The 12,855-nt window shown below is 51.7% G+C and overlaps 3 protein-coding genes across 3 annotated transcripts; 2 read left to right on the top strand and 1 right to left on the bottom strand.

Moving 5' to 3' along the window:
- Positions 1 to 556: 556 nt before the first annotated feature.
- On the top strand, positions 557 to 8,208 carry N7539_007294 (uncharacterized protein; the record flags this gene model as incomplete). Its single annotated transcript, XM_056936895.1, has 2 exons — positions 557 to 630; positions 735 to 8,208. 2 exons carry the CDS (start codon positions 557 to 559, stop codon positions 8,206 to 8,208), a joined length of 7,548 nt encoding a protein of 2,515 aa, XP_056787694.1.
- Positions 8,209 to 8,920: 712 nt separating this feature from the next.
- On the top strand, positions 8,921 to 10,206 carry N7539_007293 (TLC domain-containing protein; the record flags this gene model as incomplete). Its single annotated transcript, XM_056936894.1, has 2 exons — positions 8,921 to 9,400; positions 9,496 to 10,206. 2 exons carry the CDS (start codon positions 8,921 to 8,923, stop codon positions 10,204 to 10,206), a joined length of 1,191 nt encoding a protein of 396 aa, XP_056787693.1.
- Positions 10,207 to 10,984: 778 nt separating this feature from the next.
- N7539_007292 (SWIB/MDM2 domain-containing protein) lies at positions 10,985 to 12,584 on the bottom strand (the record flags this gene model as incomplete). Its single annotated transcript, XM_056936893.1, has 3 exons — positions 10,985 to 11,503; positions 11,580 to 12,454; positions 12,506 to 12,584. 3 exons carry the CDS (start codon positions 12,582 to 12,584, stop codon positions 10,985 to 10,987), a joined length of 1,473 nt encoding a protein of 490 aa, XP_056787692.1.
- Between the last annotated feature and the right edge of the window lie 271 nt (positions 12,585 to 12,855).

The following is a 12,855-nucleotide window of genomic DNA, read 5'->3' as shown; positions in this document are numbered from 1 at the left end:
TTGTGTGATAGGCCGTGATTGGATCTCTTACCGACTATGGGGCACTATGCTTCTTCAGGAACATTTCTCCATTTGGATGGATGACATCCCTTCCCGGCGTATCTTTGATCCGGCCATGGGTCGATCCTGCGTTCCATTAACCCACCGCCTCCGTTGCCGCCCTGGCAGAAAGCGGATACCAGCAGATGATCTTGTTTACATGACGACGGTGTCCGTGCCCGTTGCCCCCCACCGGGTGCTTGTTGCTATGGAGCCATCAACTAGCTCCATGATGTGGTGACCACCGAGTGGTACCCAACCTTGAACTCCACCTCCACTCTTGCTGTTATCAAAAGCAGATCTCCGGTGCTGGCTCTTTCTTACTCACCGTACTTTGCCCTCGTGTTATCTTCATTGTTTTCTGAGCGACGCTGCTGCTATTGATATGACCTGACGACCCTTGATTTTGATACCTACAAGCATTCTACCCTCACATTCCGGCATTGACCGTTGTCAATACCTTTCTGAAACAACTTTTTAAGCTTTTTTGCTACTTTGAGCCACGACAATCCACAAAATGCCTTCGCAAGACCGGGAACTTGTTCGGCATTCTGGGGTGCCTACTGAATCCAGACGACCTTCGATTCCAATGTATGTTCTAGCCACCCAATACTCCCTTGTTTTCTCGAGCCTGTTAAGCTGCTCATGGCTGCTGCAAAAGATTGGAGATTGTCACTAAGACGTCGAAAACACAGGTGGGATAGCTCTGATCCAGAGCGAGCACCTCCTCCTCTGCCACTGAATCCACGCTCCATGAGTCCTGCGACGAGATCCAATGTCTCTCCAAACATTCAAGCTGTAGCGGCCAAGTTCGCAGACAAGGCGAGCGAAACCGCCCCCAGCAATTACACAATCAACCCAATGCCCAACAAGTCCTCCTCTCCGGAGAGATCTCTCGTCAAGGGCTATCACAAGCGTATGCAATCACTTCAACCCGCAGATACAAAGAGTGATGCGCGTTCCGAGTTCCTCAACTATCTCGAAAGCCGGTCTCCTGAACGCCCACTCCGCGCTACTATCCTCGATCCAACCGAAAAGGTGTCCGATGCGAGCATGACCGCAGAGCCAACGAGACCCAAGACGGCGGATCGCGAGATGCCTAGCTTCATGTCGAGTCGGTATCTCTCAAAACCGATTCTTGGAGAGAGCACACCTCCTTCAGCCACCATGTTGGCTCTTCAAAATATGCAGATTCCTGCCGAATTGGATCCCCCATCGCCATCAAAGCCACCGAAAATGATCGCCGATCGACCTGCGGCGGAACAACCGAATCATACGATAAACACTCTCGCATCTCAAATCCACAGCCTGACCGACATCGCGAGCAGTCTGCAGCGCGAGATGGCAAATCTAAGTCGACGAAGTAAAGACAATGCTACCGACTTAATCAGCCTGAAGGCTGCGACAAACGCCAGAGACGAGGATATTCGAAAAAGTCTAAAGGACTTGACTTGTAATTTGACTACTAAGCTGCTGGATGGCGAGCTGACAAGGTTAGATCTCAGCGCACTTCTGAAGCCTGCAGAGGGTCCTAACGCGAGTGAACCGGATAGTTCTCCCAAGTCCAAGAGAAGCTACTCTGCCGCTCGACTGCCGAGCCCAAATCCATTTGCCTTTGATCGTGATCTTTGTGTTTCGCCCACGCCAATTACAGACGGCTCTGCCAGCATTGCTTTGCTTGAGAAGGTCCTCCGTGAAATGGCGACCAAGGAAGGAGAAGAGCGACTTTTGGAGCTTGTTGATGAAATCAAATCACGGCCTGCCGCAAATGATTCCGACAAAGACACCAACTCTAAGATTACGACTATGCTGGAAGAGATCCTGAACTTGGTCAAGGCAGATCCCTCCAAAAACGCGCTTGTTCGATCCTTGTCCGGGCGAGGCACCGCTCAGGGATCTGGCAGTGGTGGTGATGTTGCCCGGTCAGTCTCTACAGGATCTGTTGCTGGCACCCCTGCATCTTCCAAGGCTCTTGATGTCGCCAGAATCGATGGCAGGGTGGCAGCCACTGAGAACATGATGCCTCTCCTCCAAAGCGTCAAGAACAGTGTTATGGAGAGTGGAGGCATGACCAACAGCGTCAAGACACTGGTGCGAGAACTGCGAGGTGAAGTTCTGGGAATGGGTCGCGACATTGCCCGGAAGCTGGAGGCAATCGAAGCCAGTAGAAACACCGAGGACTTTGAAAAGCCGACACCATCTGCGACCCCGGAAGAGGTGGCTGCAGTGGTGAACGACAGTCTCCATGATCTCCGGGATCAGCTCGCTGCCACGATCAATGAGAGCCGCGAACATACTACCGAATTGTCACAACTTCGCGCAGCATTCAACTCCACCGAGATCTATGCTGCTGTGAAAAAGGCGCTGGACGAATTTGAGATTCGACAGTCAGAAATTTCGCAGCCTCGTGGTCCGGTGATGGAGAAGGAGGACATTCTTGAAACCGTTCGTGAAGCCTGGGAAACCTACAAACCAGAGATTGAACTGCAGAACTTTGGCCTGGAGCGTGATGAAATCTTGGAGTGCCTCTCGGAGGGACTGAAGGACTACCAGCCAAAGCACGAACAATCTGTGACCTACGAACAGGTTGTTGGTGCCATTCAAGCCGGCCTTCAGAACTACGTACCCCCTCAAGTCGAGTTGCCCCCCATGATCACGAGGGATGAGATTATTCTGACAATTCGCGAGTGCCTGGAAAAGCCTGATACAACTGCGCGGGCCGCTGAGGATGAGCAATCCCATCAACTCAATACTCTTCGAGAGGATATTCTACAGGCAATCACGGAGCGAACCGCTTTGGAATCTACCCCACGCCAGCTAGACGAAGAGCACCTGCACTACCTCGACACGATGAGGAATGACATTCTTCAAGCAATTGCGGACCGGGCTGTTCCAGAACCCCCAACCGGAAGCGCCGACGAGGAACACACCCAGCATCTCAACATTCTGCGGGACGAGATTATCCAAGCAATCATCGATCGTATGCCAGACAGTGGCCCTCGGGAGGTAGATGAAGAGCAAATCCATCACCTCAATGCCATGCGAGAAGAGATTCTCCAGGCTATCGCAGAGCAAACAGCTCATGACCCTACCTCAGCCCATGTCGAGGATCATATCCAGCAACTCAGCTCCTTGCGAGAGGAAATTCTTCAGGCTATTGCGGATCGCATTCCAGATCCTCATCCACGGGAATTAGATGAGAATCATCTTCATCACCTCGACGCTATGCGAGAGGAGCTTCTCCAGGCTATTGCTGAAAGACCTCTCGCTGATGCTTCTCCGCGGGCAGTGGACGAGGAGCATATCCACCACCTACATGCTGTTCGCGACGAAATCATACAAGCCATTACAGACCGTGTGCCACCTACCCAGAGCCCGCCAGGCCTAAATGAGGAGCAATTGCATCATCTCACTGAGATTCGCGATGAAATTCTGAATGCTCTAGCTGGCTCATTGGCGACGCAAAGCATGGTCAGTAAAGAGTCATATGACTCAGGGCTGGGCCGGGATGAAATCGCTAGCGCGGTATCCGATAGCTTGGAGGCCCATTTCCAAAACTCAAAGAAGTCAGAAGAGCCACGCATCACCCACAAAGACGTTGTAGATGCTGTCAACGATGCCTTCAGCGCTCAGCAGACGGCATTGGCTCTTCCAATGTCGTCTCATATTACCCGTGAAGAGATCATGGCCGCCATAGCCGACGGCATTGAGATGTCCCACAAACCTGATACATCGACCATCTCACGAGAGGACATCATGTCCGCGATTGCTGATGGCATGGAGATGTCACACCCGCTGTCGGAGCCGACCATCACAAAGGCAGATATCATCTCTGCTGTCGCAGAGGGCATTGAACTATCCAACAAGCCTGACGAAACTGCCCTTGTTCCCGCCGTGCAGCCAGTGCTGACACGTGCAGAAATCATCGAGGCTGTCTCCGAGGCCCTGGAAAAGTCGCAACAGGCAGAGAAGACAAGTCTCAGCACCTCTGTGCAAGAGCCAGGCATCACACGTGAAGAACTTTTCCATGCCGTCGTGGATGGAATTGAAAGCGCCAATACAATGACTCGCGAGATCGAGCTGAACAAGGATGATCTCATGGAGGCTATCAGCGCCGGTCTTCAAGAGGCGAACAGCACCGCTAATTCTAACATTGGTGATGAGGTGATGGTCCGTCTTCAGGAGGTGGTCACTGGAATGAAGGAAGAATTCAAGCAGTACTCCGCAGCGAATGGAAAAGATACCGAACAAGTTCTGGATGCTGTGAAGGACGGAATGGAGGTCGTCCGCCGTGAGATCGAGTCTTACGTTGCAACTGCTGCAGAAGCCGCAGGGAAAGACGAGATCATTGTTACCGTAAAGGAAGGATTCCGACTCCTCCAAGCCGACCTAGAGAAGACCATCAATGATGCGTCCGTCAGCAACGCTCCCCTTGGCAATCCTGATACAACAGAGCTTTTGGACGCCATGGAGAAGGAGTTTGAACACTTGCGTGGAACAATCAGCACACTCCTTCTCCGCGACAGCGCGACGAGCGACAAGGATGAGATACTGGATGCAATTCGGGATGTATCTGAACAGCAGAAGGTCCAACCGGGAGAAGTCCAGATTTTGAGTACACTGCGTGCAGAGTTCGAGAGCCTCCGTGAGCGCATGGACATGAGCATCGTCCCCGCTAGCTCTGGAAGTGAAAAGGACGACATCATTGCTGCAGTCCGCGAGCATCTTGATACATTCCGTGAGGAGACAGTGCTGTCTCGAAAAGATGGCGAAGAAAGCACCCTATCCGCAACCAGCGAGCTGTTGGACGCTTTCCATGACAGCATGGACGCCATTCGCGACGACCTTAAGAAGCTAATGGAGCAACCAGCCGCTTTTGATAGCTCTGAAATCGTGGACACCCTAAAGGAAGGCCTTTCCGACGTCAAAAATCAGATCGAGTCAATCCGGGTCGCCCAAAAGGAAAATGATGACGCGGAAACCGTTCGTGGAAACGAATTGATGCTCGCCAAAGAGGCCTCCCTTGGCAACGAAATGGACAGCCTGAAAACCCTGATGACTGAACTTCAAGCCAAGATTGAATCTATCGACTCCACTCCACGTATGGCCGAGCTTCCTGCGGATGCTCTGAAGCAAAGTCATTTTGATGAGCTACTCACCGCCGTACACGAGGTTCAAGTAGCTATGGGTGCACTCGGTGATCTGGGATCATCACCTGATCTACACGAGGCCGCAGCTCGCAAGGAAGATACGGATGCCATTCAAGAACTTCTAATGAGCACCAAGGCCCAGATGGATGAGATGAAATTCCCATCCCCAGACGAGTTGGCGTCCGCACAGCACATCGCAGCACTCGAAGCGACCGTCAAAGAGGCTAAAGATGGCATTACGGAACTGTCCTCCCGTTTCGAAGCGGATGGCCCTACCAAGGCCGAGATTGGCGCCCTGGAAGGTCTGATCAAGGATGTCTGGGTGACTTTGGAGGACCTCAAAGCCAAAACACTGGAAAAGGAACAAGAAGACCCAGAGGCTGACACTGATAAGCTGATGAAATCGGACCTTCAGACAGTTGAGGCCATGATCTTCGAAGTCAAGACTCAAATCGATGAACTTAAGTTGCCTGACGTGGAAACTATTCCTTCTAAAGAGGAAATCAGTGACCTTGCAGCCCTTGTCTCCGATTTTCGCGAGAAGATGGAGGCTAACAACGAACTGACGGCTCAAGGCTTCGAAGCTCGCAAGGTCGAGCACGGTGGGCTTGCTGAGAAGATTGAGGAGGCAAAACTCGTTGTTGGTGAACTCGGAGACGAGCTCAAAAGCAAGCTCGACGGCAGTGCCGAAGGCTTGACCGAGCTCAAGCAACTTCTCGAAGGTCTCGCACTCACTGCTGAAAGCTTCAGCACTGTGGAGAGCATCAGGGAACTTACAGAGCTCATTAATCGCGAGTTCGAACGTGCTCGTGGTGAAGAGGATGCCGGCAAACTCGAGAAGGAAGAGCGCGATGCGGCTACTTTGGTCAAGCATGACGAGACTCGTGCAGCGATCATTGTTGAACTCGGTACGAAAATTGATGAAAAAATCGCCGAGGTCCTCGCCAAGTATGAGGACGCACATGCCTCTCTCCACGCAAAGCTCTCTGAAGGTGAAGAGCGGGACTTGGCTCATACTGAAGCGGTGACCAGTACCAAGGGTCTCGCCGAAGAAATCAAGCTTGTTATAGGAGAAATGGGTTCAAGTGTCACCGAGACTTGCGAGCGGATCGGCATTGACACCAAGGCTCTCTTTGAGAAGGTGGACGAGTCATACAGCCGAATGGAAGAGATGCAGAGTCAAGTCAAATCCCAACACGAACAGTCTCGAGGCGAGACTGAGCGAGCTACTGCCGCCACTGAGCGCGTGGAGAGTAAGCTTCTGGAATTCCATCCTCAGATTCTCGAGGCAGTGAACGAAATTCTCAGCGTTGTCAACCGCCACTTCGACCACTCACAGAAATCCAGCGAAGAATTCAAATCTGAGCTATCCGCATTGCCGAGCACTATACCTACCATGCTGCCCGCTCTGCCCCCTGCAGAATCTGATGACCCTGTTCAATCTAAGCTCAACGACATCTTGGAACAGACTAAGAATAGCCAGGTCCAAGAGGTTCTCAACACACTCCTCGATCATTCGAAGAACGACCAGCTCCACGCCAAGCTTGATCGACTCCTGCAACGGGGCTCGGGCAATGAAGAGATCTATGACAAGCTGAACCAGCTTCTTGACCATGTCACGAACGGTAACAACTCGGTTCATGACAAGCTTGATGCCCTGCTCGAGCGTCCTGCTCCTGTGTCGAACTCAGAGGACTCCGTTACGCAGATGATGAAACTGGACGAAATGCACAAGGACATTATGGAGAACACTCGTCGCATGAACGAAATGTTTGCCATCCAGTCAGCACTGGTCGCGGAGGACACTGAGCGAAAACGTCGCGAAGCAGAAGATGCTGCGATTGCCCTGGAGCGTCGTACTACCCAGCGAGAGCAGGTAGAAGCCGAGATCATCGGTTTGCACGAGGAGAAGGACTCCCTTTTGAAGATGATCCATACTCTTAAAGCCGAGAAGGATGAGCTCGTCAAACAGCACACCAAGCTCAACAAGGAGGTGTCTGGTCTTGAGACTGCTTTGGAAATTCGTCACGAGGAGATGCAACAGATCATGGGGCAAGCTGACGAATTGGAGAAACGCATTCTTGAGGGTGTTCTCGATCACGCTCGGTCTGTTCTGTTGAGTCGGTCTAATTCGGGACAAACCATGGGCCTTCGACGCAATCGAAGCGCGCGGTCCTCTCGTGCTCGTGCCCGCAGCCCTAGCGTGATCAGTATTACCAGCACTGCTCGTGACTCCCGAGATGCACGCAGTCTCCTCGGAAACGGCGTCGGCATGGCTTTGAAACGCCGGACCCCCGCCACTTCCCAAGTCGGACAGGCTCCTACTCAGCCCAACATTGGTAAAGAGCGCCGCATTCTTAGTCTCAGCCATGTCATGGGAAATCGCGGGCCTGATCGTCAAGTCAGTGCCAACAGCGGAATCACTAGTCTGAAGCGCAGCCACTCCGTCAAATCTAACTTCTCGCTTCGAAAGACCTCCATGCCCACTCGCACCTCTGTTTCCAACAAAGAAAACGAGGCTTTCCCGGAAGAGGATGAAATTGACGGTGATCTGGAGAGCCATGCTAGGACGGAGCGCCGATCAAGCTATGCACCGACAGATCGCAAGACCTCCTACGCTGAGACTTGTACTGACAGCATGTGCAGCGGACCCACTGGAAGTGTCATTTCACGAGAAAGGCGCCCGAGCGGAATGAGTGTGAACAGCGCCGATGTCAGTACGGTCGACGGACATGACGACCATGGCCCAAGTTTCATTGCTGGGGATGACCAAGACTACATATCTGGCAGTTTGGTGGAGTCAGATGATGGAGAAGATGCAAAAACTGCTCGTGAAGGGGACGGTGATGAGGAGGAAGAGCGGGAACTGGATGAAGGGTTGAGTGTTGATCAATCTAAGATACATGTCGAGGCGCCAGGTGTCACTCAGCAAGCAGACTTGGAGGCTGAAGTCATGGGGATGCTCAATCCTGCCGGGGACAATACACCAGCTGCCGGGCCACCTGTCAGCGTCGCATAATTTTTCATTTGTTATTCTTACGACTATGTTTATGAGCCCTTGCGTGTGTTTCAATTGTATGTTACTCCTCTGCTGGCCTTGATTTTGATTTCCTATTCAATGCACTCGATACCAGAGCGTTCTTTTTCTATTAGTTGTGTTCTGTTGGTGCATACATGCCTCAACAAGAACCGATGTTCGATGCCTTACTTAATCAATTCAACACAATTGAACATATGCACCATATTTAACTGCCTGCTCACACCATTCCTTTCTTAGGGCTAAAGAGACTTGCATCTGCCAGCGGCCCAGCATACTTCCTCAATCAAGTGACACATGAACTCGTAGTAATAGTCTCTTGAGATCGTGCTGGTCACCAGAAGCAGGCCATGCTTGGTCTCGTGATGGACCAAGTCATGTGCGCTGATCCCTAAATAATTTCTGCTGCCTGAGGCCGGACCGAGGCCGCATCGCCTCGGTTGAAGCTCCGCTTCTATTTAGTCTTTCCCTTTTGTCTATCCGTCCACTTTGACAGGTGCTGTGCTCTTGCTCGTTCGGTGAGCCAGACAGCCTCCTCGAGCTGCAAAGTGTCTGTCAGTATTTTGAAAGATCCTTGTCGCTATACTCAGAACCGCCTGTGGCCACTTTGACCTTCCATTTCCAACTGCAGTGTCGGAGCTCCCCGCATCGATAAGATCTCACCAAAAGGGGGGCGCCCATCCAAATCGTGAATATGCTGGACCCTTTGGGTGCACCTCCAGCCTGGCTCAGGGTGCTAGCTGAGCCGTACGCACTCGCCTTGAAAAGTCCGACATTATCAGAGCACGTTCACGAGGTCATTGGCAGCTTCTTGTTCTACCAATTTATCCACTCTGTGGTCTCACCTTGGTTGTCGCCAATCCTCTGTCCCCGCTCCTACCCGGCTCTGAGTCCTCGGACCAAGTTGAACTGGGACATCCATGTAGTCTCACTCGTTCAGAGCGTCGTGATCAATGCCGCCGCCCTCTGGGTCATGTACTCCGACGAGGAGCGGCAATCTATGTCATCGGGAGAGCGTATCTACGGATATACCGGTGCATGTGGCATGATTCAAGCGCTTGCTGTTGGATACTTCATCTACGACCTCATTGTCAGTGTGCAGCACCTTAAAATGTTCGGCATTGGGATGTTGTTTCATGCTGTCAGCGCACTCTGGGTATTCAGTCTCGGATTTGTACGTGTCGCACCCGACCCCAATCCCTGCATCATCTATTTAGATCCCAGTGACTCGTGCATTTATTTACACTGACAACATTTAACGTGCCACAGAGGCCCTTTTTGAATTACTATGCGCCTGTTTTCATTCTTTATGAGCTTTCCAGCCCGTTCCTCAATATACACTGGTTCCTTGACAAAGTCAACATGACCGGAAGTCGGGCCCAGTGGTATAATGGCATGATGCTTCTTGGTGTGTTCTTTTGCTGCCGCTTGGTCTGGGGAACCTGGCAATCAGTCATTGTGTATCAGGATATGTGGAACGCCCTTCAACACAAGTGGTCTGCCGCCTCATCGTCTCCCCTTGACACACCCGTGAATATCGGAGCCCATGTGTTTGCGATTCGAGACGGTGACATGTGCGTGGACGAGACATGTGCTCGCGCCAATGCCGAAATTTCTCGCTTCAAGGATTTCACCGCTGGTGGGGTACCGACTTGGTTGGTTCTGACATATGTGACCTCCAATATCATCCTGAACTTCCTAAACTATTTCTGGTTTTCAAAAATGGTCGACACGGTTTTGAAGCGTTTTCGTGGCCCGCCTGCTGACTCTGCCGAAGCTAAGAAGATTGATCGAAAACCCGCGAACTTTGACAAGCTTGCCCATGATGCTGTTCTTGACGCCGCATCAACACTCAAAGACAATGAGGATGCTGCGTTGCAGGGAGAGAAAGTTTCGTCTGCTCTCGATGCCGAAGTGGCAGATGATTTGCGTCGCCGGCGCGGCGATCTGGTCGCTGACTTGCCGGGTCCAGGATCATGATTCGCGGTCAATTTTCAAGCCACATAACCGAAACCAATGTTCTCTCCGCACATCTTTGTGCGAATAATTGGAATCGTCCCTGGCTTTCTCAAGTTCCCTTAAATTGGAGCGCCCTTTCCGTGACCATGCTGGCATTGGTCTCTGCACCAAAGCTAATGGGAGCTCTTTTGACGGTGATTTTACATTTTGTGTCAGCCTGAAACCAAGACATAATATTTCAATAATGTACAAGGCACGATTGACTCAGACGTCTGAATCTCTCACACGCCTGGTGCTATAGTCTGTTTGTCTTTCTTGTAGGAATTTGTTTGCCTCCAGCCCACTGTAGCAAGTGCCTCCAAATCTGGAAGCTGTTTCTAGGTGCACCGTAAGTAGATTTCGTTCGGAGGCAGAATTGCGCCGCACTTTCAAGCACACATTGAAGCTCTATCCTACTGTTCTTGCCTGGTTGTCTTAGCAAAGAACTAATTACAAGCAAAAAAGCATTACCACGATGGAGATGAGGAAGGGTTGCATCTCCATCCTAGTCATGACCAGGCCACGTTACGAAAGCTGACATTATATGCCTACCCTTTGCTAGCCGTAGGAGGCCTGAGGAAGTAATGCAAAACATTGGAAGAAGAATAGAAACTTGGAATGTCCTGGATAAAACATCGACGCGAATATTGAGCCCATCTGAGATCCTTGCTAGCCAGACCAAACACCTCGGAAGCGCCCCAAGCAAAAAGTCCCAGCATATTAACCATCGCTACCCAATATAAATCACAGGACAATGGAATCAACGCGGTGCAGCAGCCTCGGGTTTGGCCAACATGTAGCGTACTGCCTCCTTCGCAACGGGAGTCTCCCACGCGCTTTCCGGGCCCCCACGACGGAACTCAGGACCACTGCCATCACCCACACCATTGGCGTCGCCGATGATCATCTCAAGATCCCGGCGCTGAGAGTTGGTCCAGCGGCGGAGGAAAGTAGCAGGATCGTTGCCGAGAGCCTTGTAGAAGGCGTGGCGCGCACGCGAATGGGTGAGAGCCTGGATGATTAGTGCAACCTGGTCATCCAAAGCGGCAATTTGTCGGAGACCAGCTGTGTATTGGGGATTTTGGGTAAGAGCCATCATTTTCTGGCGCAGGGGGTCTTCAACGGCGACCTGAATATCATAGATGGTGGGAGTAGGGGATTTGTGAAAGTCTTCATCGACGCGAATGGTGTAAGGTAATTTGATTGGGTCCATAGGGCTAGTGTGAGGCCCTATGCTTTCGGGAATCTGAGGAAAGAACATTTGATCGCGACCGAAGATCTGGCGGCAATCGAATTAGCTCGAGCGATCACACAATGACCAATCTTCGTGTAAATGACGAGCAGCTTTGACTTACAGCTCGAAGGCGATGGTCACAGCGGACTTGTCGCTTCTCCTCATCCTCCTGAAGTCCCATAGCACGGATATAATCCCAGATGCCAAGTACGATCCCGCTTCGAGTCTCTTCTTCCACGTCCAGAACTTCGGAAAGCTCCTTGCTCAACTTGTATCGCTCGGGTGTCTCGTCCCGCACCAGACTGATGGTGACATTAACATTTTCTTGCGAGCTGCGCGAGAATTGGATGCTGTCGAATTCGGCATTTGACGGTGTCGTCGAATTACCGGATGCCTGGGGCTTATTCCATGCGACAGGCTTGACCTCACCGGCATTATTTGCCGATTTATCGAAATCGACAGTGATGGATTTAAAGAAGTGTGACAGTCGCTGTGAGGGTTTCCTGGCCCCGGCTTGTGAGGAACCGCCTTGACTATCCCTAACCCCATCCTCGTTGTCGCCCTTTGATGACTCATCTTCATCCTCTGGCACAGTAGGGTCATTGTGATCATCTAGTAGCCGACCCTCAATGCGCACCTTGAAGCGCCCAGAACCAGGGTTGCCACTTGCTCCTTGCCAAGGTTGATTTTCGACAGTGTTCGTAATCCACACCCGAAGAGTCCGATATTTCTTCACAGTTTTGCTGATGGAGTCTTGAATATCCAAGCGCTTTCGAACGATCGCCGCATCCAATCGCTTTTCCAGATCACGAAGGTTATTGTATTGCCCGACACCGTCGCCAATGACTATCTCGTCAAGACCCTCGGGCATGTTCTTGTCAGTTGGTTTGCGGCTACGGCGAAGAGCCGCGTCATTTGGATGGGGGATTGTGCGCTGCGCGGCCAAGTACTGTGGGTTCATCGCATGCTGAGGCATTGGGACTGGCATTGCGCCAGCTACTTTGCGGTTAGTGAGGCCTAGATGGAGCTGTTCCCAAAGAGACGAACCTGGACCAGCGGCGCGACGTGTCGCGGCAGGAGACTTCATAGACCCCTGGGGGTAGCCTCGCGCGTAATTAGGCTGCATTTAAGCGGTGGTTGGAGAAACTGCCCGAATCGGATTCTGCAGACCGTCGTATAGATAGGAGGACAAACAGGGCGGGCTGGGAGTCGCGATTCTTCTGCCGCTCAGCCTAACCCGATTTGGAAAGTTGCGCATGACACTGTCCTACTTCTCAGCGCTTTCGCTACAGTACTCTCAAAACAATCAATTTTATGTCTACACAATATGACTTGAGAAAAGAAGTCAGGAGTCGCTTGTTCTTATTTCCCATGAATAAACATGTTCGCATCGCTAA

The sequence above is a fragment of the Penicillium diatomitis genome (assembly GCF_028827545.1).
Source record: "Penicillium diatomitis strain IBT 30728 chromosome Unknown utg000010l_segment0_segment0, whole genome shotgun sequence".
Taxonomy (NCBI): domain Eukaryota; kingdom Fungi; phylum Ascomycota; class Eurotiomycetes; order Eurotiales; family Aspergillaceae; genus Penicillium; species Penicillium diatomitis.
Note: the sequence above shows the minus strand (reverse complement) of the source record. Positions and strands in the feature narration are given on the sequence as shown.